General features: G+C 53.4%; 1 protein-coding gene across 1 annotated transcript; it reads right to left on the bottom strand.

Annotated features, from left to right (window-relative positions):
* WIPI2 (WD repeat domain, phosphoinositide interacting 2) lies at positions 1 to 25,488 on the bottom strand. Its single transcript, XM_055410395.2, has 12 exons — positions 25,250 to 25,488; positions 18,995 to 19,077; positions 8,212 to 8,381; positions 6,973 to 7,069; positions 6,505 to 6,602; positions 5,982 to 6,074; positions 5,460 to 5,530; positions 3,170 to 3,277; positions 2,332 to 2,496; positions 1,783 to 1,890; positions 1,007 to 1,137; positions 1 to 298 (listed from the first exon to the last, which is right to left on the bottom strand). Exons 1-12 carry the CDS (start codon positions 25,321 to 25,323, stop codon positions 186 to 188), a joined length of 1,311 nt encoding a protein of 436 aa, XP_055266370.1. The 5' UTR covers positions 25,324 to 25,488; the 3' UTR covers positions 1 to 185.
* Between the last annotated feature and the right edge of the window lie 26 nt (positions 25,489 to 25,514).

Genomic DNA, 25,514 nt, shown 5'->3' with positions numbered 1-25,514 from the left:
TGAAGTGAAAACAATGTATTTCTCAATGGTACGGAATGAGACTACAGCTACTATTTTTTTTTCTTTTTTCTTTAGGAGTCTCTGCATCCTCTCCCCAGCTCGGGTCAAAGTTCATAGCAGCGTGACTGCGAAGTCCTCTGTCAGCCAGTGTTCTCTGCCTCGGGGCCCGAGGTCCCAAGTCGCGGTCAGTCCGTCCGCAGAATCATGGGAGGGTGCTCGCTGTCATCCTCCAGCCGCAGGGCGCTGGCCTCGTCCTCCAGCCCCGAGCCGCCCGCGGCGCCCAGCTCCTCCGTGTAGGCTGCGGAGAGAGTGGCACCTCAGGCAGGCCAAGCCCCAGTGGGCAGTCCCCTCACGGAGGCCGACCCCCTCAGTGGGCAGCCTCCCCAGGGCGGCCGACCCGAAGTGGGACCTGGGCCAGCAGGGAGCTCATGGCCCACAGGATGTGGAATTCTCACCTCCTCCCTGACCAGCAAGCGCTCTACAGCCCTGAGCCACTCAAGAGACAGTTGACTTTCCAAGACCCACGCAGGTCAGGAAGGAGCTGGGCGCTAATGGGGACCCAGTGGACAGGCTGCAAATGGCCCTCTGGGGTCGGGGGTGGTGGTGTGCCCAGAACCGTGAAAAGGATGCTCAGAGCCTCCTTGAAGCACATGCTGCCTTCACCTCAAGAGTGAAACAGTAAGCAGGAGGGTGGCGCTGGGCGACCGCATACCGCCCGGGGCGCTGGCCCCCTCCTGCCTCGGCCCGCTCGCTGACCCATGCCACAGGCAGGAGGGTCAAGACCAAGGGTTTTGGGCAGAATCTGAGCCGAGTGGAGGCAGGTGGTGGATGGTCTGCAGGCACCTGGAGCCACAGGGCTGTCTGCTTCAAAAATGGACTCAGCCTCAGGAGGCCTGGAAAACTGCATTACAGCAGCAGGCCTGAGCGCTGCAGGCAGGAGGGCAGCTCTGCGAGGGCGAAACCCGTGGGCCGCGGTGCTGCACCCCAGGCTCGGCCCAGCCCTTACCCAGCGCCGTCGGGGACGAAGGCACGTGCGGACCCTTGGCCACGGCTGCGCTGTACGCCTGCGTCACCAAGGGGCAGTCGTGGGACGTGGAGTCCAGGATCTCGTTGGTTGTCTCCATGCTGCCGTCCAACCTGGAGGAGGAAAGATCCCAGCAAGGACAGTCAGGGCCACGCGTGCAGCCGCTGCGCTGACCCACGGGGTGACTCCCCCGAGAGTGGTCACAGGGATTTCCACACGCTCAGCCTGATTAAGAGAGCCGGATCTAGAAAGGCAACCACACCGCGCTTTCTAAGACTGAAGACCAAAACCCGAGTACTCTGTAATATAACGCAATCACCCCCATGTTTGCCCTGATTGTGAGAATATTATGGTACCACTGTTGAAAGACAGAAAACCCAACGGCACTACCTCCCAATTAACTAACGTTTATTCTTTCTTTTCAAAGACAACAGCAGCGTCTCAGTGGGACCCCGGGCTCCTGAAGAACTCGCCCCACATCACAGATGGCACCCTGCAGTCGCCCCTTCTGGGCACGACACTAAGCTGAGCTGCATCCTCAGCGGTCCTGCCCCGAGACACTGCCCTACCCTAACAGGAACAGTGTGCCCCAGCTGCTCCGGTCTCTGCTGGGTGCTGAGCCAGGCACAGCTCGCACCCACACCGATGGGTGGTCATGCAGAGACCCGAGTCTCTGGGTCCCTGGCTCTGGGAAAACGAGCAAGCCGCCCCCACCCACAGGGGCCCCCGCCCACCCAGTGGAGGCACAGCCCACTCACTGGTGCTGCTTCATGAGGGTGCACTCGCCCCCTTCCTGGGGGTCCAGGTTGTACATGTACAGGTACCCGTCCGAGGCGCCCACCAGCAGTCGGGGAATCTTCTGGATTCTAGTGAGGATAAAGAGCAACCAAATTCTAGAACCGAAACTTCCACAAAGTTCTTATTAAGCTAACAGCCAGAACGCCCCACCCCAAACGAGCGAGTGCAGTTTCGTGCACACACACTGCCCACACACGAGAAGACAGAGCCTTGGGCCTCGTGCGGCTGCTAGTGCAGGAGGCCCCGGGGTCACACACCGGCCCTCTCATGGGGTTCTGAACTAACGATGCTTCCTAAATGCTCCCAACACCGGGAAGAGGAAGCGTGGAGAATCAGACGCTGTGGGGAGGACATCTGGGTTCCCTAGCAGCGTCCGCCTACGGCCCCCTCTGTGTCCATGCGACTCTGGTCTAAACCAGAGGGCCAGGTGTGCAGGTCACCCCCAGTGGCCTGGGACCCTGCTCCCGGCTGGACGCACGGGACTGAGGCAGCTCCCCGCCCCGACTCACGTGGCCAGTGCGCAGATGTTCTTGTGGCCACAGAAAGGCAGGCGCACCGTGGCGAAGGCCCTGCCCTGGTTAAACATCTCTGTCACTTGGGAGGGCAAGTAGCTGGTGGATGCCATGAGCACCTTCCCGAAGTAGCCGGTCCAGGTGGTGGGCTCCTCCTGAGGCCTGGGAGGAGGACACGCTGTCAGACACACATGGGCCCTTGGCTGAGAACGACCATGTGCCCCTCACGCGGAGGCAAGGCTCAGCTCCGAGACTCAAGAGACATCTCCCAGGCTCGTGGGGACCTTGGGGACATCACAGAGTGTGTCTTCAGAGGGTCTGCAGAGGGGCCAGGGAACGACCAGCCCCTGCTCTGTAGCTGAGGATGTGAGGCCCACGTCCAGGACCCCTGCATCTTTCTATCGGGAAGCCTCCAAGCACAGCCCCAGCTGCGTGCTCCCGCAGCCCATCTCTGCTGTGCTCATCTCGTTTAGATGTGTGAGCCACCCTGCAGGGGCCTCAGAGTGCCCACACAGCAGATAACAGCACCCATCCTAGCGGGGGGCTCGCCACAGAACCTCAGAGACGACAAGGCAGAACCACGCCCTTCACCACGCACACTGCCGCAGTCACGTACTCTTTAATCAACCACTGCACAAATGGAAAAGGCCTCTGAGTGACAGGGAGGCAGTGCCCCTCCCTGGACGGTCCCCCTCTGCCGCCCCATCCAGCAGGCCCCTCTCGAACCCCACCCGTCCCGCTGCTGAGCCCCCACGAGCCTTCTGGACAGTGCTCACGCTTCCGCCCGTCGGCGGACGCAGGGCCCCGTGTCCCTCTCAGCGTCTCTGCGACTCACTTTTCTTTCACAGTCTCGAGTTTGAAGATGTGCACAGTCTCAGTGTTGCTGGAGGCGGACAGGAACATGCCGTCCATGCTGAAGGCCAGGGAGCAGATGCTCACGCACCTGGGGTGAGAGGGACAGGCCGGTCACGCTGTCGCCCGGATGTGGAGGACAGAGGGACACGCTGGTCACAGGGACAGGGTCGGTCACGCTGTCGCCCGGACGCGACGCAGGGCAGAGGGCAACCGGCACCGCTGCCCGCTCCGGAAGGGAAGTCACAGAGATGGAAGGTCCCCGTGACAGGACCTTCTTATTCCTTTCCAGTCACCTTCTCAGAACGTGAGGAGGGAGAGAGTCTGAAAGCTGACGCCCTGACCGAGCCGTCCTTTAACAGGCCTCTCGCGGCCATGTGATGCAGGGAATCGGGGCTTCATTAAACCATTTTTAGCAGAATCAGGCTGGACTTACAGCCCTAAGCTTAGCAAAAGAAACCTAATCATTGAGATTATAGCAATTCTTGTCACGGAAAAGCATGAACTGGCAACCTCGATAATGTTTAAGAGCAAACTTTCAACATCCTGAAATTTTGCTGCTGCTAAGTCGCTTCAGTTGTGTACGACTCTGTGCAACCCTATAGACGGCAGCCCACCAGGCTCCCCCGTCCGTCCCTGGGATTCTCCAGGCAGGAACACTGGAGTGGGTTGCCATTTCCTTCTCCAATGCATGGAAGTGAAAAGTTACACTGAAGTTGTGTCCGACTCTTAGCGACTCCATGGACTGCAGCCTACCAGGCTCCTCCATCCATGGGATTTTCCAGGCAAGAGCACTGGAGTGGGGTGCCATTGCCTTCTCCACCTAAAATTCTAGTTCTCCTTAAAACATCACTGTAAAAATCCCAAAGCCTGCATTTCCTCATAACCCTGTGACCACACGGTGCACTGAGCCCTGTCCCACCCGTGTTTCTGCAGCTCACGGCGCACCAGCACGTGTGAAGGCTCGGATGTGGCTCCCGCCCAGAGGAGCCTGAGGGAGGTGGGGCCCGGGCCCAGCGCGGCGAGGAGAGGGCTGAGCAGCGACGGAAAGTTGCTGCAGACGCTGGGGGAGAGGCAGGAGGGGGCACTCGACCAACTGGAAGGTGCAGGAGCCCGCAGGTCACGGCCAGGGCCTGCGTGGAGACGCTTCCTCTGAGGAGCTGGGAGGGACAGGGAAGGGAAGCACGCCACGGCAGGAAAGCAAGGACATGGGGAGCCTGCAGCACCATGGGGTCCTGCAAACCCGGGGACGGGGGAGGCCCCGAGAGGCGCCAGGTGGGGCTGCCCCGCTCTGTCACACTCCCCCCTGGAGGAACAGCCAGCACGCTCGGCCTGAGGGACGGAACCTGGGGAACAGGAGCCGAGGCCATGGCGAGCACCCCTCAGGCTCAGGCGCAGGAGGGGGGCAGGGATGTTCCCTGGGACATGCAGTGTGCAGCACGGTGGGTGTCGGGGCCACGCTCTGGCCGCTGGGTGGAGCACCCAGCAGGCAGGAGAAACGTGGGAAACCTCGGCAGGTGGCTTGGGGACACGGAGGCGTCCCCGGGCACAGACACGGTGGCTGAGGACAGAGCAGTGAGCTGCTCAGAGCGGAGCCGGGGGGCAGGGCCTCAGGGCAGAAACGCAGACACAGGAGCAGGAGCAGCAAAAGGAGAGAGACCCAGAAAGACGAGCGCGAGGAAAAGCGAAGAGAGGAAGGAAGGAGAGAGACAGGAAGCAGGGCACAGGGAGGGCCGGCAGCTGAGATCGCCTCTGGGAGGCCCCGGAGAAGGGGGCTCCGGGTCCCATGGGTCAGGTCCCCCCAGGCAGGGACGCGGACGTAGCGCCACAGGGCAGCTGCGCGCTGCGGTTTCTTTAGAGAAACACCGTGCGGGCCAAAGCCATCTGCTGGTGGGAGCAGGGCTGGGGAGCTGCTTACGGGTTTTCAGAGCCGAGGAGAAGGGGAGGAGCTGCGGCCCAGGTCAGGAGCCCCCAGTGCCTACTCACCCCGGGCCTGGCTGGGCAAGCTCCTCCTTCCACAGCCCAGGCTATCGGGCCACGTGGCTCGGCGCTCAGGGCAATCACAAACAACAAAACCCAGTTTGCCTCTATAACAATACCCCTTGACCTCCCACAAGACCCCAAGCCCCTCCTGCCCCGCCAGCTGGGCTGAGATCGCTGGCTCCTTGATGGGGGTCCCCAGTGCTCGAGTGCCCACTGCTGGTCACAGAGAACGTGAAACGGAATTGAGAATAGACGCTCCAGATTGCATTCTGGACATTTGCACACGTTACCTCTTCACTCCTCTCCGGAACTCGAAGAGTTTCTGTCCTTCTGGAATGGAAAACACCCTAATCACAGTCCCCTGCAGCAGGGAGGGGAGAAGAGAAAAAGGAACTTGAGCTCAGGGGTGCCAGCCTCAGGTTTCTCACTCATCGGATGTTGGTGGATGGGTGCCGACAGCTGTCCCAGCCGCATGCCCCGAGTCTTGCACCCCGTCCCTCGCCAGGCGCCGTGAGAACACACCCTGCTCTGCCATGCACACAGTGAAACGCCATCACTGCTCATCCTAACGCTGAGGGCCCTGCAGTCACAGCTGTGGCGCTCCCTGACAGGACAGCCAAACGCACCCTGGCCCAGCACGCCTCAGCTACCACACTCGCTTGGCTCAGGTGTGCGTGGCTGCAGGCGGCCCTCCAGGCTGTCAGGTGGGCCAGGTTGTGAGTGGTGGGGACAGACAACACTCTGGAGACCCGGCTGTGTGAACAGAGGTGGACGACCTGGCGGGACTCCGGGTTTCCATGTGGCTGCCTTACCTTCTCAGAAGCAGTGGCGAGCTTGGTTCCACTAGCGTCGAAGGCCAGGGCAGCTAACGGGCTGTCGTGAGCCGGGATCATGTTCGCAGCTCTCTGGAGGAGAGGGAAAGTCACCCCATGACTACTGTGACTGCGCGACTACTCTCAATGCCCACAAAGTCACCCGCTGAGAAGGCCCATGGCTGTTATGGAAACCCCTGCATGGTTAACACAGCCGCCAAGTCCACCCGATTAACAAGGGGTTGGGGAGGGGGCAAGGAAATGCCACTCAGAGCCTTAAAAAAAAAGTGAAGCAACATCCCCATGGAGACTCTGGAGCTTCCTCCATTCCCTCTGGCACTCACACTGCCGGGTGCTCAGCATGGGGGAACAGGAGCACAGCTGGAGGCAGAATGACCCGACCGGCTCAGCCATCAGGAGGCCGTGGCAGGAATCGAGCCACTGAGCCAGGGAACAAGGAGGCTGGAGGCTCCTGCCCTTGCCTGAGGGACGAGGGGCATCACACTGCTCCCCAGAACCTCACCAGGTTGATGGTGTCGAAGACCTGCACTTCCCCGATGGTGGCACTGCCCGGATAGGCCAGGTAACAGTTGTCGTTGTTGATGGACAGCGCACACAGGCCTGTGAGCAACACACGGGGACAAAGCGGGTCAGGTCAGGGTCCCTGGGTGCCACCAGCAGCCGGCACGTGCTCAGTGAGACAGGGAGGCCACGAACTCTGACGCGACCTGGGTTGTCATCGCTGGGCCTTTTAGTTCCAAGCCCCCGCCCCCCAGGCCTGCTCAAATGCACTAAGGCCACGGTTGGAACTGATCCGAAACCTCAAGTCTGCAGGCTAACCCAGCCCACAGCTGCGCGGTCAGGAAACCAGCATCAGATGGACGGTGACCAACTGAGAGCAACACTGTCTAACCCTGTGGGACCGAAGAAGAGAGAAAACTCTCTCACGGACAGAGGCCTCGGAATGGCAGCGCCGCCCTGCCCCACTCACCGGTGGGGTTCGGGGGCGTCTCCCGGATGGTGTGCAGCACCTTCATGTCCCGGATGTTGTGAATGTAGAGAGACTCCTCCAGGCACACGATCAGCCTCTGCGAGGGACGTGGACACGGAAGCAGGATGTGAGGGAGAGCCAGATTCCGAGCCTCAGTTAGGGCCTCCTGCACCGGACACCACGCTCCTTCCAGAGCCCCGAGTGGGCACGGTGCTCCAGGCCCCGCCCATCACCGTGTGCGCAATGGTGCTCCAGGCCCCGCCCATCACATGTACACCGTGCTCCAGGCCCCGCCCATCATCACGTGCGCACGGTGCTCCAGGCCCCGCCCATCACATGTACACCGTGCTCCAGGCCCCGCCCATCACATGTACACCGTGCTCCAGGCCCCGCCCATCACCGCATGCGCACGGTGCTCCAGGCCCCGTCCCCACGCACCACCGCGCCCCTCACTCCCTTGGGGCTGAGCCCCCGCCTACAACTCCGTCCTCCGCTTGGCCGAGGACCTCTAACTGTGCGGTGTCATTCAACATGATAGAAAGTGGTCCCTAGCTAAAAAAAATGGGATCTGATTTTGTTTTGCTCTTGGTCCTCCCCTCACGAAAACCACGTCGAGGCTGGGGTCGCCCTGGTGAAGGCCTGCTGCTTTCAGAACCCGATGCCGACTGAAGCTGCGAGTAACCGCTGCCACGCGCCATCGCGGGCTCTACCTCACGACCTGGCCACCAGGCCCACGCTCCAGGCCAGACATTCTTGTGGGTTTTGGGGCAGACACAAAAACGTAGTAAATCTTTCATCTTTAGTTAAAAGTTAAACAGTTAAAAAGGGATAAAGAGTTCCTTGCAGTCCTGTGGTCCGGACTCTGCTTTCATTGCTCAGGACTGGGTTCAATCGCTAGTCAGGGAACTAAGATATCATAAGCCACACAGCACGGAAAGAAAAAAGATGCTCAGAGGTTTTTTTAAAAAGGTAACTTGTAAAAGAAGGCTCATGTCTTAAGGGATGGGTAAAGCTAACAGCACTAGCCAGGGCATTGTTAGGCACGGGGTAGTCTGAGCAAAACTGCTGAGACGAGAGAGCAGAGCCGAACCCAGCGGGCTGTGAGGCGAGCAGGTGTGAGACCAGGGTGGCCGGGATTTGCCTGAGGCCCAATGGCTGCTCCGAGGTTGCTGGAACGGCCTCGCAGCCAAGCCCCCCAGAAACCAGGGCCCCAGGGCGGTGAGCAGGAGCGCCGCCCACCTGCCTGTTGAGCTTCACGGCTAGGATGGTGTTGGAGTAGCTGTAGTTGCAGATCTCGGTCCCCTTCTTAAAGTGGCAAACCTTCAGCTTCCTGGGAGCTTTGAGGCTGACGATGGCCACCAAGCTGCTCGAGAACAATCTCTCCACGATGCACACATCTTCAGTGTCAGCTGAAAGGAGGGAGAAAACAAACCCACGTGAGTGTGTATCCCTGTCAACCAGCACCAGGGGTCCTGCACACAAATACGTGTCTAAGGGCAGGCTCCCTGCAGACAGCTCGGGGGCGGCTGGGGGCGCACCCCCCAGGTCAAGTTCACGGTTTACAAGGCCCAGGCGAGCTGTCCACAGGTCACCCCATACCCTGAAAGGAGGGCCTGCTCCTCAGAGACCCCCAGCTCTCAGCCATGGGCAGGCCACCCATTCCACACGGGCTGGACCTGGCAAACGACGGGCCCCCAAGCACTCCCGCGTGACTCCACGTCTGGGGGCTCGCAGCCACCTGACTGGGAGCAGGGGCTTACGGACTCCAGCGCGGTCTGCTCTCTGCTCTTTAGGTCCCTGCACCCCACTTACATGGGGACACCCCCGCTCAGAAGACTGTGCTTAGAAACTGCGCGCACAGCAACCCGCCCAGAAAACAGGGGCATGGTGGACTCTTCACAGCTGTCACCTCACCCCGACTCCCGGGGCTGCCCCACCCCCAGCTCCCTCACTCCCAACCTGGGTTTACTTGTGGTCACTTGGGTCAGTTCAGGGAAGGAGCAAAGAGCATTTTGGAAGGCAGGACTCCACGGCAGCTGTCTGGACCTGAGCTGCAGCTGAGCCTGGGTTAAGCATGGATCCGTTCATCATCCTAACAATGGCCCGAGGCCATACTCTACTCTGTGAGGCCCTGAGCTCAGAGGACAGAGAACGACAGGTCACAAGCCGGGGGCCTGCAGGGCCTGACCCCACCGTGACCAGGTGTGCCCATACACAAGACCGAGGGCTCCCTCCAACCAGCCCTGTCACTAAATTCCACGCTTTACCTTAAAAACACGTGAGTCAGTTTAGAAACCAAATGACTAAAGTGAACAAGTAAGTTCCAAAGGTCCCTGTATTAAGACAGAAACTCTTTCCAGGAAAATGCGGTGGCCTGGGTCATCTCCATGTGGGTTTGAACTCTGATGTGCTTGGCACAGGGCCCATCCAGGGGGAGTCAGCCCAAGGCGACGTGACACACATTTGTGGGAATAAAACAGGGTTTGCTATCACGTGGAATGGGATGGGCAGTAAAGTCAAGCTCCTGGAGAACAGGCAAAACCAAGCCACAGCAGGAAACCCAGAGCATGGCCTGCCCCCTGGGGGTGGGGTGAGGGGGCTTTCTGGGGTGCTGGTGAGCCCGGAAGGGAGTCCAGGCCACATGGATGTACAGGCGTTAGTCAGACACGGGATGTTTCCTCCAGACGTGTGTGTAAATACGAGCGTACTGACTGTACACAGAGGCTGTGTACAGATGGCTGTCTGCAAGGTGCTTTGAAATATAGACACACAAGATGGACAGGCAAGTACAAAGCTCACAACAGACTCCAGACCCTCGGGACCTGGGTACTGGCTATAAAATACTTCCCACTTTTCTCTGTGTGTGAAAACTTCCGTTAACAAAATGGTGAGACGAGGAGAGGGATGGACGTTCATTTGCTTGAACCAAGGGCAGAGAAAGTAAAGAAACCTCGGCATGAGGCGTCTGCCTAGCTTCCCACCCCACTCTAAGTTTGAAAAATTTTTGAAACTTTCATGAGAAAAAGCATAAGAAACTTCTTTCTAGCATTTTAACAACAGGGGAAGTGTGGCATGGAGGCAGCCAAGCTGTTTTTAGCTGCAAACATTCCTAAGAGCGAACACTGTGACGAACCTCCGAATACCCAGCATCTAGACTCACAAATGTCATCGTTCTGCCGTTTGGCCTCAACCATCCTTCTCTTTGCTGACTTTTCAACTAGAGGCTCGTCATCTTGACGTTCCCGTTCAACAAACGAAGACACAGGAAAAATGTCTTTTCCAGCTCATGAAATAAGTGGAAAATTTCTTACATCAAAAGCAGCTGAGAGTGGGTCAGGTATTTAATGTAAAACCCGAAGCCAAAGAACCAAAGGAAGACATGAGAGAGTGCTTATGTACCCAGAACAGGGAGGATTCCGAAAGCCTCAAGAGAAGGGCTGGACACAAAACATCAAGGAGGGCAAAGAGACCACGAGTGAGGAGGAGAAGCGAACGGCCCAGAAGAAGTATCCGCAGCCTCCATCGAACGGCTCCTGTGCCTTCAAGCAGTAAGAGGGAGCGCAGGAAAGAAGCAACTAGGAGACAACCATGCAGAGGGCAATGACTGCCGGAGTCAAGCCTCATTTCAGTTATGATTTAAGAAACGCAAAAAAGACGAACATTAAAAAACCCAAGTTTCTGAATACACACCCACACCATAACCTGCACACAAGCATGCACAGCAGCCAAAGGGTAAACAACACCAAGATGACGGCACATCCATTGTTCGTCCATCAACAAAACACAGCACATCCACACCCTGTGATGTCACTGGGCAAGAAACAGAAAGGAAGTGCTCATCCGCGCTCCAGCATGGCAGAGCCATGAAACCATCCCACGTGAAGGAAGCCGGGCCCACGTGATTCCATTTATCTGAAACTTCCAGAGCACCAGATCGACAGCGGCAGAAAGGAGATTAGCGGTTGCCCAGGGCTGAGGGGTGGGGGAGTGGGGAGCAGCCACCCTGCCACTATTGGACTCAGGGGTTCTTTGGAGTGATAGAAATGTTTTAACATTACATTAAGGTAGGTTGCACAACCCAGTAAATATACTGGAACCTGCTGAATTGTACACTTTAAACAGGTGGTTTTTTATTGGCATCCAAATTACATCTCAAAAAGCTATTAAAAAAACCCACAGGCAGACTACTGCATCCATGTGAATTCTGACCAGTATGCTGAGATCTGACATGGCGAGCACAGGGCGCTGAGCAACAGTGATGGACAGACAGGCAGACGGGGGCCGCAGCCTGTATCAGGGAGGGCGGAGAACCCTCGCCGTGATCCTCTCCAACCATGGCCCTGGACCAGGAGCACACACAGGCTTCCACAGGCTCTCAGACGGCCGACATCACACACTAACTATTGGGTTTTTCTCTGGGAAGTACCCACAACTTCCATCAGGCTTCCAAAGGTGCCAGAAAAGTCAGAGAATGGCCGAGGCTGCCCGCAAAGGGCAGAGGAACCGCCAACCCCTGAAAGGGCCATGCACTTTCGTCTCCGCTTCAGCAAAAACCAGCCAGAGGACCCCACCCCTTCAGCCCTAGGATGCAATCTGCCTGGACCTCTCAGGAACACACCTTCACAAAGCGATCTACCTTTACACACTGCCAGGCTCACACACTGCCTGTGGTTCACACCCTGCTGGTGGTTCACACATTGCCAGGTTTACTGCTCGTGGTTCACACCCTGCTCGTGGTTCACACATTAACAGGTTCACCGCTCGTGGTTCACACCCTGCTCGTGGTTCACACCCCGCTGGTGGTTCACACATTGCCAGGTTCACCGCTCGTGGTTCACACCCTGCTCGTGGTTCACACCCCACTGGTGGTTCACACCCCGCTGGTGGTTCACACATTGCTAGGTTCACCGCTTGTGGTTCACACCCTGCTGGTGGTTCACACATTGCCAGGTTCACTGCTCGTGGTTCACACCCTGCTTGTGGTTCACAACCTGCTCGTGGTTCACACATTGCCAGGTTCACTGCTCGTGGTTCACACCCTGCTTGTGGTTCACACCCCGCTCATGGTTCACACATTGCCAGGTTCACCGCTCGTGGTTCACACCCTGCTCGTGGTTCACACCCCGCTCATGGTTCACACATTGCCAGGTTCACTGCTCGTGGTTCACACCCCGCTGGTGGTTCACACCCTGCTGGTGGTTCACACATTGCTAGGTTCACCGCTTGTGGTTCACACCCTGCTGGTGGTTCACACATTGCCAGGTTCACTGCTCGTGGTTCACACCCTGCTTGTGGTTCACAACCCGCTCGTGGTTCACACATTGCCAGGTTCACCGCTCGTGGTTCACACCCCGCTCGTGGTTCACACCCCGCTCGTGGTTCACACCCTGCTCGTGGTTCACACATTGCCAGGTTCACTGCTCGTGGTTCACACCCTGCTTGTGGTTCACACCCTGCTCGTGGTTCACACATTGCCAGGTTCACCGCTCGTGGTTCACACCCTGCTCGTGGTTCACACCCCGCTCATGGTTCACACATTGCCAGGTTCACTGCTCGTGGTTCACACCCCGCTGGTGGTTCACACATTGCCAGGTTCACCACTCTTGGTTCACACCCTGCTCGTGGTTCACACCCCGCTCATGGTTCACACATTGCCAGGTTCACTGCTCGTGGTTCACCCCCTGCTGGTGGTTCACACCCTGCAGGTGGTTCACACATTGCCAGGTTCACTGCTCGTGGGTCACACCCTGCTGGTGGTTCAGGTTTACTTATTTTTCTGCTCCATTATTTCCAGCTCCAACATTCCTATGTTATCACCTCACTCTTGAGAGAACTTTTGAAAACAAGCAGCCACAGTGTCCACAGACCCCGAGTGAGCCATCATGTCCACTACACGGAGGCGTGCATGGCTCAGCCCCCCGGGCACGGCCGACAGCGCTGGGAACCAGGCTGACGCCTGGGGAGCAGAGCAGCATGGGCATGCCCAGAGGCCTGGCTCTCACAGCCCATCGTGGTAGCCTCAGGCAGTTTGTGCTGAACTTTCTTCCTAGAGATGCCCATCCAAATGGAAGAAAATACTTTCTTTAAGAAAGAATGTTGTTCTCCTGGCACACTGCAGAGCTGGTGGTGATAAAACTTTCCATGGGACGAAAGGGGGGTAGCCAAGCTGCGAACCAGCACAGCACCGCCCTGCCGGGTGCTCAGAGGACATGCGCGTGTGCAGCCCACCTGATCCTCCGCCACAACAGACGCAGGCAGAGAGGGTCCTAGGCTGCCCTGCTGGAGACCCATCACGGCACATCTCACTGAGGGGACTATTCCAGTCAGCGCCCAGTCTGCCCATTCTGGACTGAGATGGACAGCCTACGCTTGTGTTTCGTTTCTGAACCGAAGGCCTTGTGAGGTCCGAGGTCCTAGCTCAGAAACATAAAATGCAAGATGACACAGGACACAGAATCTGAAAAGGCCAACTCTTCCTTCCAAACTTCCGTGACATTTTACAAACAATATGACGTAGAATCTGAAAAGGCCAATTTTTCCTTGCAAACTTCTGTGGCATTTTACAAACAATAAATCTGCAACCTTTATTCATATTGTCTACCAGGGTACGGTTTCACTGCAGTAGCGTTTCAGGGAAGAGAGACCACATAATTGCACATCATACACCTTCAGGTAAACAGAAAAGGACACCAGAGGGAAAGAGAGAGCGATAAAACAAACAGGGCACACACGGCGGGCAAGGCGTAAACACGGGCGTTCCTGCAACTTTATGTCTGAAAGAACAATATAGAGTTAAAAGCAAAAATCTACCAGTGCTGCGGGGCAAAGGTCTTTTTTTTGTTGTTAAATAAACAACAAAACAAGTAGTTGTCAGTCTTGCTTTTCCCAAGACCAGCTCTGGCTCATTCTTTCTGTGGCAGCAGCGGTTACTCACAAAGAGGATCTGAAGTTATGATGGTTGGTCAAGAGTCATGGTCAACTGAGCCAGGCTGAGTCTGGAGCAGTAAGTTCTACTCTGCTCAGATTCCATGTGTAGGAAAACGCCAGAAAACCATCTCGGTGCAGCAGCTAATCTGTTCTCTAAGAGACATTATTTTTCTCTACTTAATAAAAGAACATGAAAGAGGAAAGGTGCACAATATTCCAGGAGCAAAGGAATTCCACAGCTTCAGTGCACTGACCCTCAGAGTCCTCTGTGCACTCCCTCACCTATCTGAAGGGCCTAAGTTCATGCAGATGACACCACCCTTATGGCAGAAAGTGAAGAGGAACTCAAAAGCCTCTTGATGAAAGTGAAAGAGGAGAGTGAAAAGGTTGGCTTGAAGCTCAACATTCAGAAAACGAAGATCATGGCATCTGGTCCCATCACTTCATGGGAAATAGATGGAAAAACAGTGGAAACAGTGTCAGACTTTATTTTTTTGGGCTCCAAAATCACTGCATATGCTGACTGCAGCCAGGAAATTAAAAGACGCTTACTCCTTGGAAGGAAAGTTATGACCAACCTTGATAGTATATTAAAAAGCAGAGACATCACTTTGCCAACAAAGGTCCGTCTAGTCAAGGCTATGGTTTTTCCCGTGGTCATGTATGGATATTAGAGTTGGACTGTGAAGAAAGCTGATTGCCGAAGAACTGATGCTTTTGAACTGTGGTGTTGGAGAAGACTCTTGAGAGTCCCTTGTACTGCAAGGAGATCCAACCAGTCCATTCTAAAGGAGATCAATCCTGGGTGTTCATTGGAAGGACTGATGCTAAAGCTGAAACTCCAATACTTTGGCCACCTCACGCAAAGAGTTAACTCACTGGAAAAGACTCTGATGCTGGGAAAGGTTGGGGGCGGGAGGAGAAGGGGACGACAGAGAATGAGATGGCTGGATGGCATCACCGACTCTGTGGACATGAGTTTGAGTGAACTCCGGGAGTTGGTGATGGACAGGGAGGCCTGGTGTGCTGTGATTCATGGGGTCGCGGAGAGTGGGACACGACTGAGCGACTGAACTGAACTGAACTGAACTGAAGTTCACTAAGAAGAACAAAGAAATCTCTATCTACCTTACCACGCTGGTCAGTATACAACCACTCTTCTAATGATGCTATCAAGATAGCACATTTGGTGGCCCAGTGGTTAAGGCTCCACGTTCCCAAAGCAGGGGGCCCAGCTGTGATCCCTGGGTAGGGAATGAGATCCCACAGGCTGCAACTAAGAGATCCCATGCCACAGCTAAGGCCTGGAGCAGCCAAAAAAAAAAAATAATAATAGGCATCACATTTTATTCCATCAAAAGCCTTTGAAAAATAAGGTGCCAAAAACCACTTAATAAACTTCAAGGAAACACATTAGTCAGTGAACGGATTCAGTCTGAGGAAGTGCCAAGACCCTTTCCAAGCACAGCGGGTGGGGGTGGGGTGGGGAATCCTGTACATTTCAAACCAGATGACCAATCACTGCAGCCACAACTCAACAGCACAACTCGGGCACTGGTGGGGACACAGATTTAATAAATGCTTCAGTCATTTGAAAAGCCTAGTGGAATCCTTTCTCCTATGAAGAAACTCCCTACAGGAAACGATCGTGTGTGGGGCTAAATGAAGGTGGCCAGTGTGAAGATGAGCAAGCGCTCAGGCTCAGACACACTTCATCACCCAGACCGCACCCACCGGCTCCACAGCGGGAGAAAGGCTTTCGTAGGAGATCTGGTAAATGTTAGGACAGATGAGGAGCCGTGAGCCAGGGACCCGCACTCGAGGAATCCCGCTTCCACCTATCTCCTCAGGAAGGGCCCAGATCCCGGCCTCCGGCGGCCGCAACAAGCCAGGGACCTCCTGGGGGTTCAGACACCTTCTACTGCTCGAAGTGAGGGGCGCCCGAGGTGGACCCGAGAACTCTGCCGCTGCAAGCTTCGGGCACACCGAAGTGACTTTTCTCCTGCGGTCCTCACCGTGTGCTAACGGGGGTTTGGGGGTGGGATTTACATCTGTGTTTGCTCCACATTGTGTCCCTGGCCTGGCATCTGACACAAGTACATCTGCTCGTTCCTGGTCTGCCTCCATTTAAACAGAGGGCTCACGAGAGCAGGAACTCTCACTGCTGCGTCTCCACAGCCAGAACAGGGCTGGCACACAGCAGGTCCTCAATGAACGTTTATGGAGTGAACAAAACCAAGAGTGGACACGGGATGTCTCTTCACAACCATTCACTGAAACTCCTCCTTTGTAAGGGACACTAACGGGTATAGGAGGATTCCAAAAGGGAACACCAAACTATGGTGGAAGCAAAGTTGCTAACGGTGGAACATTCCAGAAGCAGATACTGGCATCATTAATATGGAGAAAACCCAATTTCCCCAACTGCATGCCCATGTGGATAATTAAAATGATAAACAGCAAATCTCTTTGAATTCATACCCCAGAGTGACGGATTACGAGCACACTGACCTCCTCAGTTCTCTGTAGAGAGAATTCTTAACGAGGTCAGGCCACAGGCAGGCTTCAGAGTTAGCATCGTGTACAGAGAAACTATGTACAAACCACGTACATGAGAAAGGACTAGCATCGAGGATATATGAAGAACTCTCAAAACTCAGCATTAAAAAGTGGGCCAAAACAAATAAGCACATGAAAAGATATTCAACGTCATTAGCCATCACGGAAACACGAAGTAAACCACAGTGAGGTAACACTGCACAGATCCACCAGAATGGCTAAAATAAAACGTACTGGTCACACCAAAGGCTGGCGAGGATCCCGAGGGACTGGCTCACTCATACATTACTGGTAGGAATGTAAATCAGTACAGCCTCCCTGGAAAACAGCTCAGCACTTAAAAACAAAAACACCCCCACACCAACATACCACCCAGCAATCACACTTAGACACCAATCCCAGAGCAGTGATGTCACATCTACACGAGACCCCAGACATGAATGTTTCCGGCAGCTCTATTTCTAACAGCCCAAGCCTGGAACCAGCCCACGTGTGCTCTGCCAGGCGATTCATTTTGGTGAACCATGGTGTTCCGCTTTGCAATTCTCTTTTGCCTGCGAATGTCTTTTACGAAGGGGGAGTTTCAGGTGAAGGTGAAGCAGATGGGCCCTGTCCGCACACAGACTTTCAGCAACAGAAAAGGTGCTGTACTGACACCTCGCAGCTTGGGTGAACTTCCAGGGAAAGACGCTGAGCGAAAACAGCCAATTCTCAAAAGGTCTGTTGTTCAGTCGCTAAGTTATGTCCGACCCTTTTTTGACCCGATGGACCGTCAGGGCTCGGTGGGATTTCCCAGGCAAGAATAGCAGAGTGTGTTGCCATTTCCTCCTCCAGGGGATCTTTCCCACCCAGGGATTGAACCCGCATGTCCTGCGTCTCCTGGGTCGGCAGGCAGGATCCTCACCACTGAGCCACCGGAGAAACCCCTCAAAAAGCTACGTATTTCCATTTATGTAACATTTGTGAAATGACAGTCATTCTGGAACCAGAGGACAGATTCCTGGCTGCCTGGGATTTGTGACTAGAGTGGGGGGTAGACAGGTGTGATTACAAAAGGACAATGGAAGGACTCTGCACTGTCAGAACCACCCGGGATCGCTGTGGTGGGTATGGGCGTTCAGGCTGGGTGGAACCACACATGGGCACACACACTCTGACAACACACACACACACCCCGACTGCATCCTGTCGCCTTCCTGACTGGGATGCTATACGGCACTTTTGCAGAATGTTACCACAGGGGAAACTGGGAAAAGAGTAGAAGGACCTGGAGTATTTCTCACAACTACACGTAAACCTACAATTCTATGGATGAAATAATTACGTATGTGAGTCAATCCTTTGCATCCCATTCTCCCTGGGGCAGGGGCTGTACCTACTACTCTTCACTCAGCAAGTACTCTCTCTCTCACTCCCTTACACACACACACACACACACACACACACAGCAAGTACTCTCTCTCTCTCACTCCCTTACACACACACACAGCAAGTACTCTCTCTCACTCCCTTACACACACACACACACACACAGCAAGTACTCTCTCTCACTCCCTTACACACACACACACACACAGCAAGTACTCTCTCTCACTCCCTTACACACACACACACACACACACAGCAAGTACTCTCTCTCTCACTCCCTTACACACACACACACACACACACACACACACAGCAAGTACTCTCTCTCTCTCACTCCCTTACACACACACACACACACACAGCAAGTACTCTCTCTCACTCCCTTACACACACACACACACACACACACAGCAAGTACTCTCTCTCACTCCCTTACACACACACACACACACACACACAGCAAGTACTCTCTCTCACTCCCTTACACACACACACACACAGCAAGTACTCTCTCTCACTCCCTTACACACACACACAGCAAGTACTCTCTCTCACTCCCTTACACACACACACACACACACACACACAGCAAGTACTCTCTCTCTCACTCCCTTACACACACACACACAGAAACTGAGGCCCATGGCATGATCTACATAAAGTCACAGCAGGTGACTGAGAAAGGTGTCAAAGTTCACAGCCCTCCTGCAGTCCCCGCAGGTCTCTGACACACAGCTATAAAAACACTGTAAGATGCTAACTGGCAAAAAAGAAACCATTCCAAGGGGGGGTGTGTAACATTTTCACATTCTGGAAGTCTTCTATGAGAAACACCTAAATGGTTTTATTGGCATTTAAAAGGGAGAGCATTACAGAGTAATATGGCGTGATATCATGCATTGAAAAAGAGGACCCATAAAACAAGTACTTCAAGTATTTCTCCATGTACATTTATAAACATACAAATGCACACTTTGATTTGATCTGGGAGAACAAATACCAACTGTTCACAGCCACAGCTGCCCCCTGGCAGTAAGGCTAAGGTGAAGGCAGATCCATGGTCAAGAGGTATCTGGATTTTAACCATCATGTTTCAATTAAGAATACAACCTAATTCAAGTATAACTTGTCTACTTTAAGAAAGGGGAAAAATAAAGCAAACACTTACTGCATTCATAGATCTGTTCCAGTTTATCCACAGAAGAAAGGGAGAAAAATTTATACCCGGATTTACTACCAACAGCTAGAGACCTGCAAAAAAGCCAAATTCAGAAATAAGAGCTGAGACGTGTAGGCAGGGATAACGCACAAACGAGGCCCACGTTACCAAGCGTTCTCCATCATCTCTACCCGAAACCAGCACACACAGGTTCGCGCAGCTGGCACCTGGCGAGAGGCGGCAGAGGAGCAAAGAGGGGGTGGATCGCACGGCCAGGAGAGGCGGCTGTCAGCAAGACAGACCGCGAGACTTCAAAGATAAGTCTGACATGAAAATACAAGTACTCGACCCTAAACCAATGATCCCCTCAAAACACACTGGGGTTTCTCAGGTGACCCGACACACGTGCGCGGTCGTATGGGAGAGTCCAAAGGTGAAGATAACACTGCAAATTTTAAAGAAAGACATTTGCGCCCTTGGTGAGTGACGGTGTCTCCTGGCACTGCCGTAAGGCTGCCACAAACACCGCTCAGCCATGTGGCGCTAAGCCTAAGCAGCGGGATGGAAGTAAACCAGACCAAAGAGGTAACCCACAGTCTGCAATGGGAAGACCACATCGCAGGGTTGGTCCAGAAGGACAACCTTGTGTGTAAGAACCCACATTCACCACCCAATACCACTGCTTGCTAAGAGGCTTGGCAGCACTTCCAAGCTCCCTCTCCAGATCCCCAGCGTGGCAGAGCTGCAACACTAGATGCAGTTCCCCCGCAGAAGACTACTGCTGTCTGACCAAGGTGGAAGAAATGAGCTGCAAGCACGGGTCTCAGAAACAGCGGACGGGAGCACAGAGCAGGAAGCAGCGGGCACGCAGACTCAGAGCTGGGCCTTTCTGGAACTCAGTGTCTGGGAGAGCAAGGCAACAAGAGGAAGCAGAAGGTAAACCAGAAGCCTAGAAATGACAAGACTGACAGCTCATACGACGAGTATGTGTATGCCAAGATAAAAACTAGGGCTATTTTCATGACCATTTCATCTATTAGAAACTTGAGGTTTCCAACCTCTTTCACACTTAGGTAAAAGAAACACATTCAAAGAACAGACTTGCTATGAACACTATTGAACTTTCAAATTGTAATTGGTTCACCCCAGAGATATAAACAGAATAAATCTCTACCGACTCCAATAATCCTTCTCTGCAAAAACACTACACTATATTGAATTAACTAGTAATTAGGCATTGTTACCTATAACTATTCTGAAAAACAATACAGGAGCCAATAAAAACACAAGAATATTCAGGAAAGCTAAAAATAAAATCTCAACAATTCGTAACTTCTGGAAAATTGATGTCCAGGAAAATGTTTTCCAGACAACTTAGGGTTACTATTTTAAGCACCCAAGCCTTTTCCCCCAGCATTTCAGATTCTCTTAAAAAGTCATTCTTATACAGGTTTCTGTGTGGGATGGCAAACCCGCAACACCCAACTGGACTCACATCCCTGAACAACTGTACTGTCTGAGTGAAGTAACTCTCAGACCCTAATGGGAGCTGAGGGTTCAGGTGGCAGACGGTCGTGTCATATACCACCTTTCACCTCTTGTTGTACCGACAGTTGCCACTGCTCTCCAAGCATCCTACCAGCATTAACAGGCCCTCCTTCAAATTTCTTGTTGACATGGACAGCAACTCACCAAGCCTAATAGTTTTATATGTAAAATAAGCTGTGGGGGCTTCTTCCACGGGCAAACGTAACCAAACAGATTTAGTGAATGAGAACCTGGATTTTTATATACCCAGGGCCTTGCCTGTGCTCCAAACAGGCAGAATTTGTTAAAACTAGCTCTCTGACATTCTTCCAGATGCTCAAACAGATTTAGGACACTAAATACCTTTGCTAGTTTTCACTGCATGGCTTCTTTCTTGTGAATCCCAATCAGTGGGAAATGTAAACAAAAATGCACCACCTGTTTTTGATAGGTGCGTGTGGTACAGCATGAGCATACACTTTACCAATAAAGGCAGACCCCTTTAAAGGATGGCATGGAATATAAACAGGTGTGATATTGACATCTTGGATACCAGCAGTCAGGTTCATGTACCCGACTTGGTGGAGAGTCTGCTCTTAACAACACCTCAAGGTTTGCCTGACCCTGCGAAGGTAGCATGGGCCAGGTTATAGTAACAGACAAGCACGAGAATACGAGTTCCCTGACAATTCATCTTATTGCCACCAAGTGTTGCTGCGGTAAAGTTGTTTTTTTTTAAGGTAATACAATGAGATCTTTTACTGACAAGGGGAAAACCAGCAACAACAGAAAAAAGGATAGATTTACTTAACGCCCCATTTCACTACCTTAGTCCTGCCTTCTCTATGCCTGGTGTCAATATCCGGAGACCCTGCAGTACCCTCTGGAGATAAGGCCCAGTCCTTCACCTTCAGGGGCAGGAGATGGCCACTGCTTCTGAGCCACACTTTGGGCCATCCCTCTGGATCTTCACCACACACAGCTTTCCTCCACCGTAGAGCTTCCTAGACCGCCTGTCCTGAGCCTTTGGGGGTTCTGTGGGTTCAAACAGGCTGGTTTTCTGCCTTTCCCATCAGTGATGGAGGAGCCACTTCCTTTATCCCTTGCTGGCTTCCAAAATTTTGTTGCTGGTGCCTTTCTTTCTTATTCTCCTCATTCTTCAGGCTTAAGCCTCTTTAAGTATCTTTTTGATATTTTACTGATTGCCATTTTATCAGGATTCTGAGCGGGAGCCAAAATTAATACTCATGTTCCATCTACCATCTTTACCTGCAGGTCTCTCACTGAATTTAAACTTGAGTGCTCAGTATCTAAGGCAGGGATTTCCACTAAAAAACAAACATGTTTTTTAAGAAAACATTTAAAAAACGTTTTAAAAGAAAAAAAAAACACAATTTTCTTAACGCTCTTTTCTTTATTCCCTTACCCGTGATCAGCCAGCTCACTAATGCTTTCCCTTTTCATTATCTTCACCAAAGAGCCACACTCAGTGATGGAGTGAAGTGGGAACAGCCCACATCCACAAAAGGAAGCGACCTGAAGTGCTGCTGAGACCTGGCAGGCCCCAGGGCCCACCAAAGTAAGCTCCTGTCTATCCCAGACCTCACCCGGACATCCCTAAGGCCTTTCAAACTCAGTAATATCCAAAGCAGAGTTCCCCTTCCCCCTAAACTGGACCCCTCTCTGACCCTGTTATAATGTGCTGTCACTATCCGTCTTGGACCCAAAGCGGAGTTCCCCTTCCCCCTAAACTGGACCCCTCTCTGACCCTGTTATAATGTGCTGTCACTGTCCGTCTTGGACCCAAAGCGGAGTTCCCCCTTCCCCCTAAACTGGACCCCCTCTGACCCTGTTATAGTGTGCTGTCACTGTCCGTCTTGGACCCAGGCTGGACACGTGGGAGGGGCCTTCACCTCTCCCTTACATGCATTATGCACCTCCCATGGGTCACACCAAACTCCACTGGCTCCCCAGTAGCTCACCGCTGGCCACTGCTGCTGGACAATATCCTCCCCAGTGACTGCCCTGGTTCCTCAAAAACACCCTCCACACGCGGCCAGAACCACCAAGAACTTCAAGGTCAAAGGGTCCTTACTCCCACGGCCCTGGATCTACTGATGAGGGAAAAGGAGAGAAGTGACCTTCCAGGATAGCTGATGTCACCTAGAAGAACCCCGGTTCAGGGAGCAGTAAATTCAGCCCAATGCCTCCCTACTGTCTCTGTGCCCGTAACTCAGACACGGACAGCATTGACGCTACAGGCAGAAGGGGAGGGAAGTCAAGTCTGGGTCCTTCTGTTTCTTTGAGGAGTGTGGTTTCTAAATGATTCGGCCACTGCCCAACCCTGAGTCTGCACGTGCCTCACAGGGACCCCTGCAAGTGCTTAGTCCCTGATATTTAGACCGAAGAGCCAAGCGATACTCTGCACCTATTAGTTTCTTAATTTTGAAGTCAAAAAACCAAAAACTCCTCCAAAACAAGCCTTCCAAACGGTTACTTTCAGAAGCCAGGATTGGAACTAACCAGACAAGGAGAGGGAGATGACAGGGACCAGCTTCTCTTGATTCTTTTCCCCCAGTTCTAGTTTTTTGTTTTTAAAAGAAGGTAAAATAAAATAAAACATCCAGAATTTTAGGATAAAAATTACAGGGAATAAAAAAAACACTTACAATATTTGAAACCATATTATTAGCACAGACAGGACAGATATAGTTTCATATGAAAGGAATACTGCCACTCAAGCATTACTGTATAACACACAATATATTTTCTATTAAGTGAAGTGGTTCCAGATTTTCTCACTGAACACCATGAATGTGGATCCAATAATCCCTGCCTTCTGAAACATTATCTTCATGTAAATACTGGAGACGGGACAAGGGAGGAAAAGGAGTGAACGGTCAAGCCTCCCCAGGAACTTCTGTTCTACTCTCTGGCGTACATTTACAACAAACCAGTCACTTTCATCAATAAACTTTGAGTATAATCCTAGCTTACTATTTCTTATAATTTCTGCTCATACTCTATCAAGGTTTCTCTGGCAAGTCAAAATTATGATGCAGGAATCTGGTCTTGAACTAGTAACTTTAGGACTCACAGAGGAGTGGGAAAACACAGTTTCTAAGCACAAAAAGATCTTATTTCAGGCCAGAGTGACATTCTTCTATTATATAGGCAAATTGGTGTTTGAATGCCACTTGAAATGACAGTAAAGGAGAATACTTTCTTGTATCTGATTTCCTTTTGAGTGGTGAAAAACAGAAAGAACTGTAGAAAATGTTTTGGAAATTCTCTAATTTATACAAGACATAAAAAAACCATAAAGTTACCATTCTTACTGGTCTCAAAATACTAAGGGCTTAAAAATGGAATCATTGTTGGTTTGAACTGCCCTTTCCCTACCCAGATTAGTGTAACACAGTTCTCAGTCACAACCCTGCAACAGGTGGTCCAGACTGCTTTCCTTGGAGAGGCTGCTGGTCACCACGCTAACCCTTCGCAGTTTGCATTTTAAGGATCGCTACAGTCTGCTCTCTATGTTCTTCGTCCTCCAGACCTTACTCTGCATGTAGAAACAGCACGGTGGACTGGAAAGGAGGCTGGAAGAGAAGTAGGGAAAGCTGCCCCCACCCCACAATTAACGGAGTCTAGACCGAGGCTCTGCTCAGAAGCTCCTGAACTTCGGTTTCCTCCTCTGAAGTTGGCACAGGTGATCTGCTCCCTTCCAAGCCTCATCTGAGTCCCATGGTGGGGGGCTCTGCACTATTTTCCCAACTCTGGGAGGTGCAACTGAGCACCCTCTGCGTGCCACTGACTTGGTGCCTTGCCATTCTACAAATGACCTTTCTTTTGCTGATTCCATTGAGCCAGGAACAACTCAACCTACTACTTAGCCTGAAGCCAACGACCCACTCCTCCCCTCTTACATCACTTCCTCTTACTCACTTCCCAAGATGGCCCTCCTCCCTTCCAGTCCCACAACTCATCCCTCCTTCTCCAGAAACCTCCTCTAATAGCTATCCTCACACGTTCCCCCAGGAGACAGCCTCTGAAGAATCGGCTTCAAACCCGTTAGGGTTTGGACAAACAGCGTTCGGAAACCAAGGGCTGGCATCAAGGGCCTCTCTTCCAGTACAAGGATGGCCCATTCCCGGAGGCACCAGGACTCCTCAGAGGTTTCTCTGTTACAACCCGCCCCTTGGCTCAGCGTCTCCCCGGGTCAGAGACCAGAATTACTGCTAAGTTTGTTTCTTGCTCGAGGAGGACATCAAGGTTTCCTGTCAAAAAGAAGAGCAAGAGAGGAAGAAAAGGAAATCGAGGGGTTCCCTTAACACGATGAGATGAGGAGAAGAGCCTGGAAGAGCGGAAAGAGTGAGGCGAGAAGGCTGACGAACAAGGGGGATGGGGGGAGGCGGGATGCGAGGGAGAAACCCACCCCCCACCCCCGCCGCTCCAGAGATGGTTGGGACAACAGGTCAGGCCACAAAGTTCGGGCCCAACTTGGCGAAAAGTGAGACGGAAAAGACAAAGCCTTCTTGGAGATGGGGAAAAGACACGACCTCCCCTGGCTCCATCCCTTCCCCGCCCAGAGGTCGCGGCTCCCAGGGCAGAGCCTGGAGAGTTCCCCAAGGAAGGGGGCCCGCCGGGGGTGGGGGGCGCCTCCGCCCTCCCAGGTCCAGGCCCCCCGGGCCCCCGACCCCGACCCCGACCCCGACCCCCGGCCCCGCCCGTCCTTACGTGACGTCCTGGTTGAAGTTGGCGAAGAGCAGCTGGCTAGCGCCGGCCTCGCCGCTCTGACTCGCCAGGTTCATGGTGGGCGCGCGGCCCGCGGGCCCGGCCGGGGGCTCGCGCGCGGTGGGGCGGGTCGGGGTGAGCTCAGGGTCGGCGCCGGGCCCCGATCGCCGCCTCGCTCGCCGCCGCCGCCGCTCGCCGCCTGAGCATTAACCGCCGCCTCATCCCGGCCCCCCTCTTGTTTATGCTCCGGAGCCGGGGCGCCTGGCAC

The sequence above is a fragment of the Moschus berezovskii genome, chromosome 27, assembly GCF_049115385.1.
Source record: "Moschus berezovskii isolate FMDL1 chromosome 27, NW_MosBer_1.0, whole genome shotgun sequence".
NCBI lineage: Eukaryota > Metazoa > Chordata > Mammalia > Artiodactyla > Moschidae > Moschus > Moschus berezovskii.
This window is presented reverse-complemented; position numbering and strand designations above follow the sequence as displayed.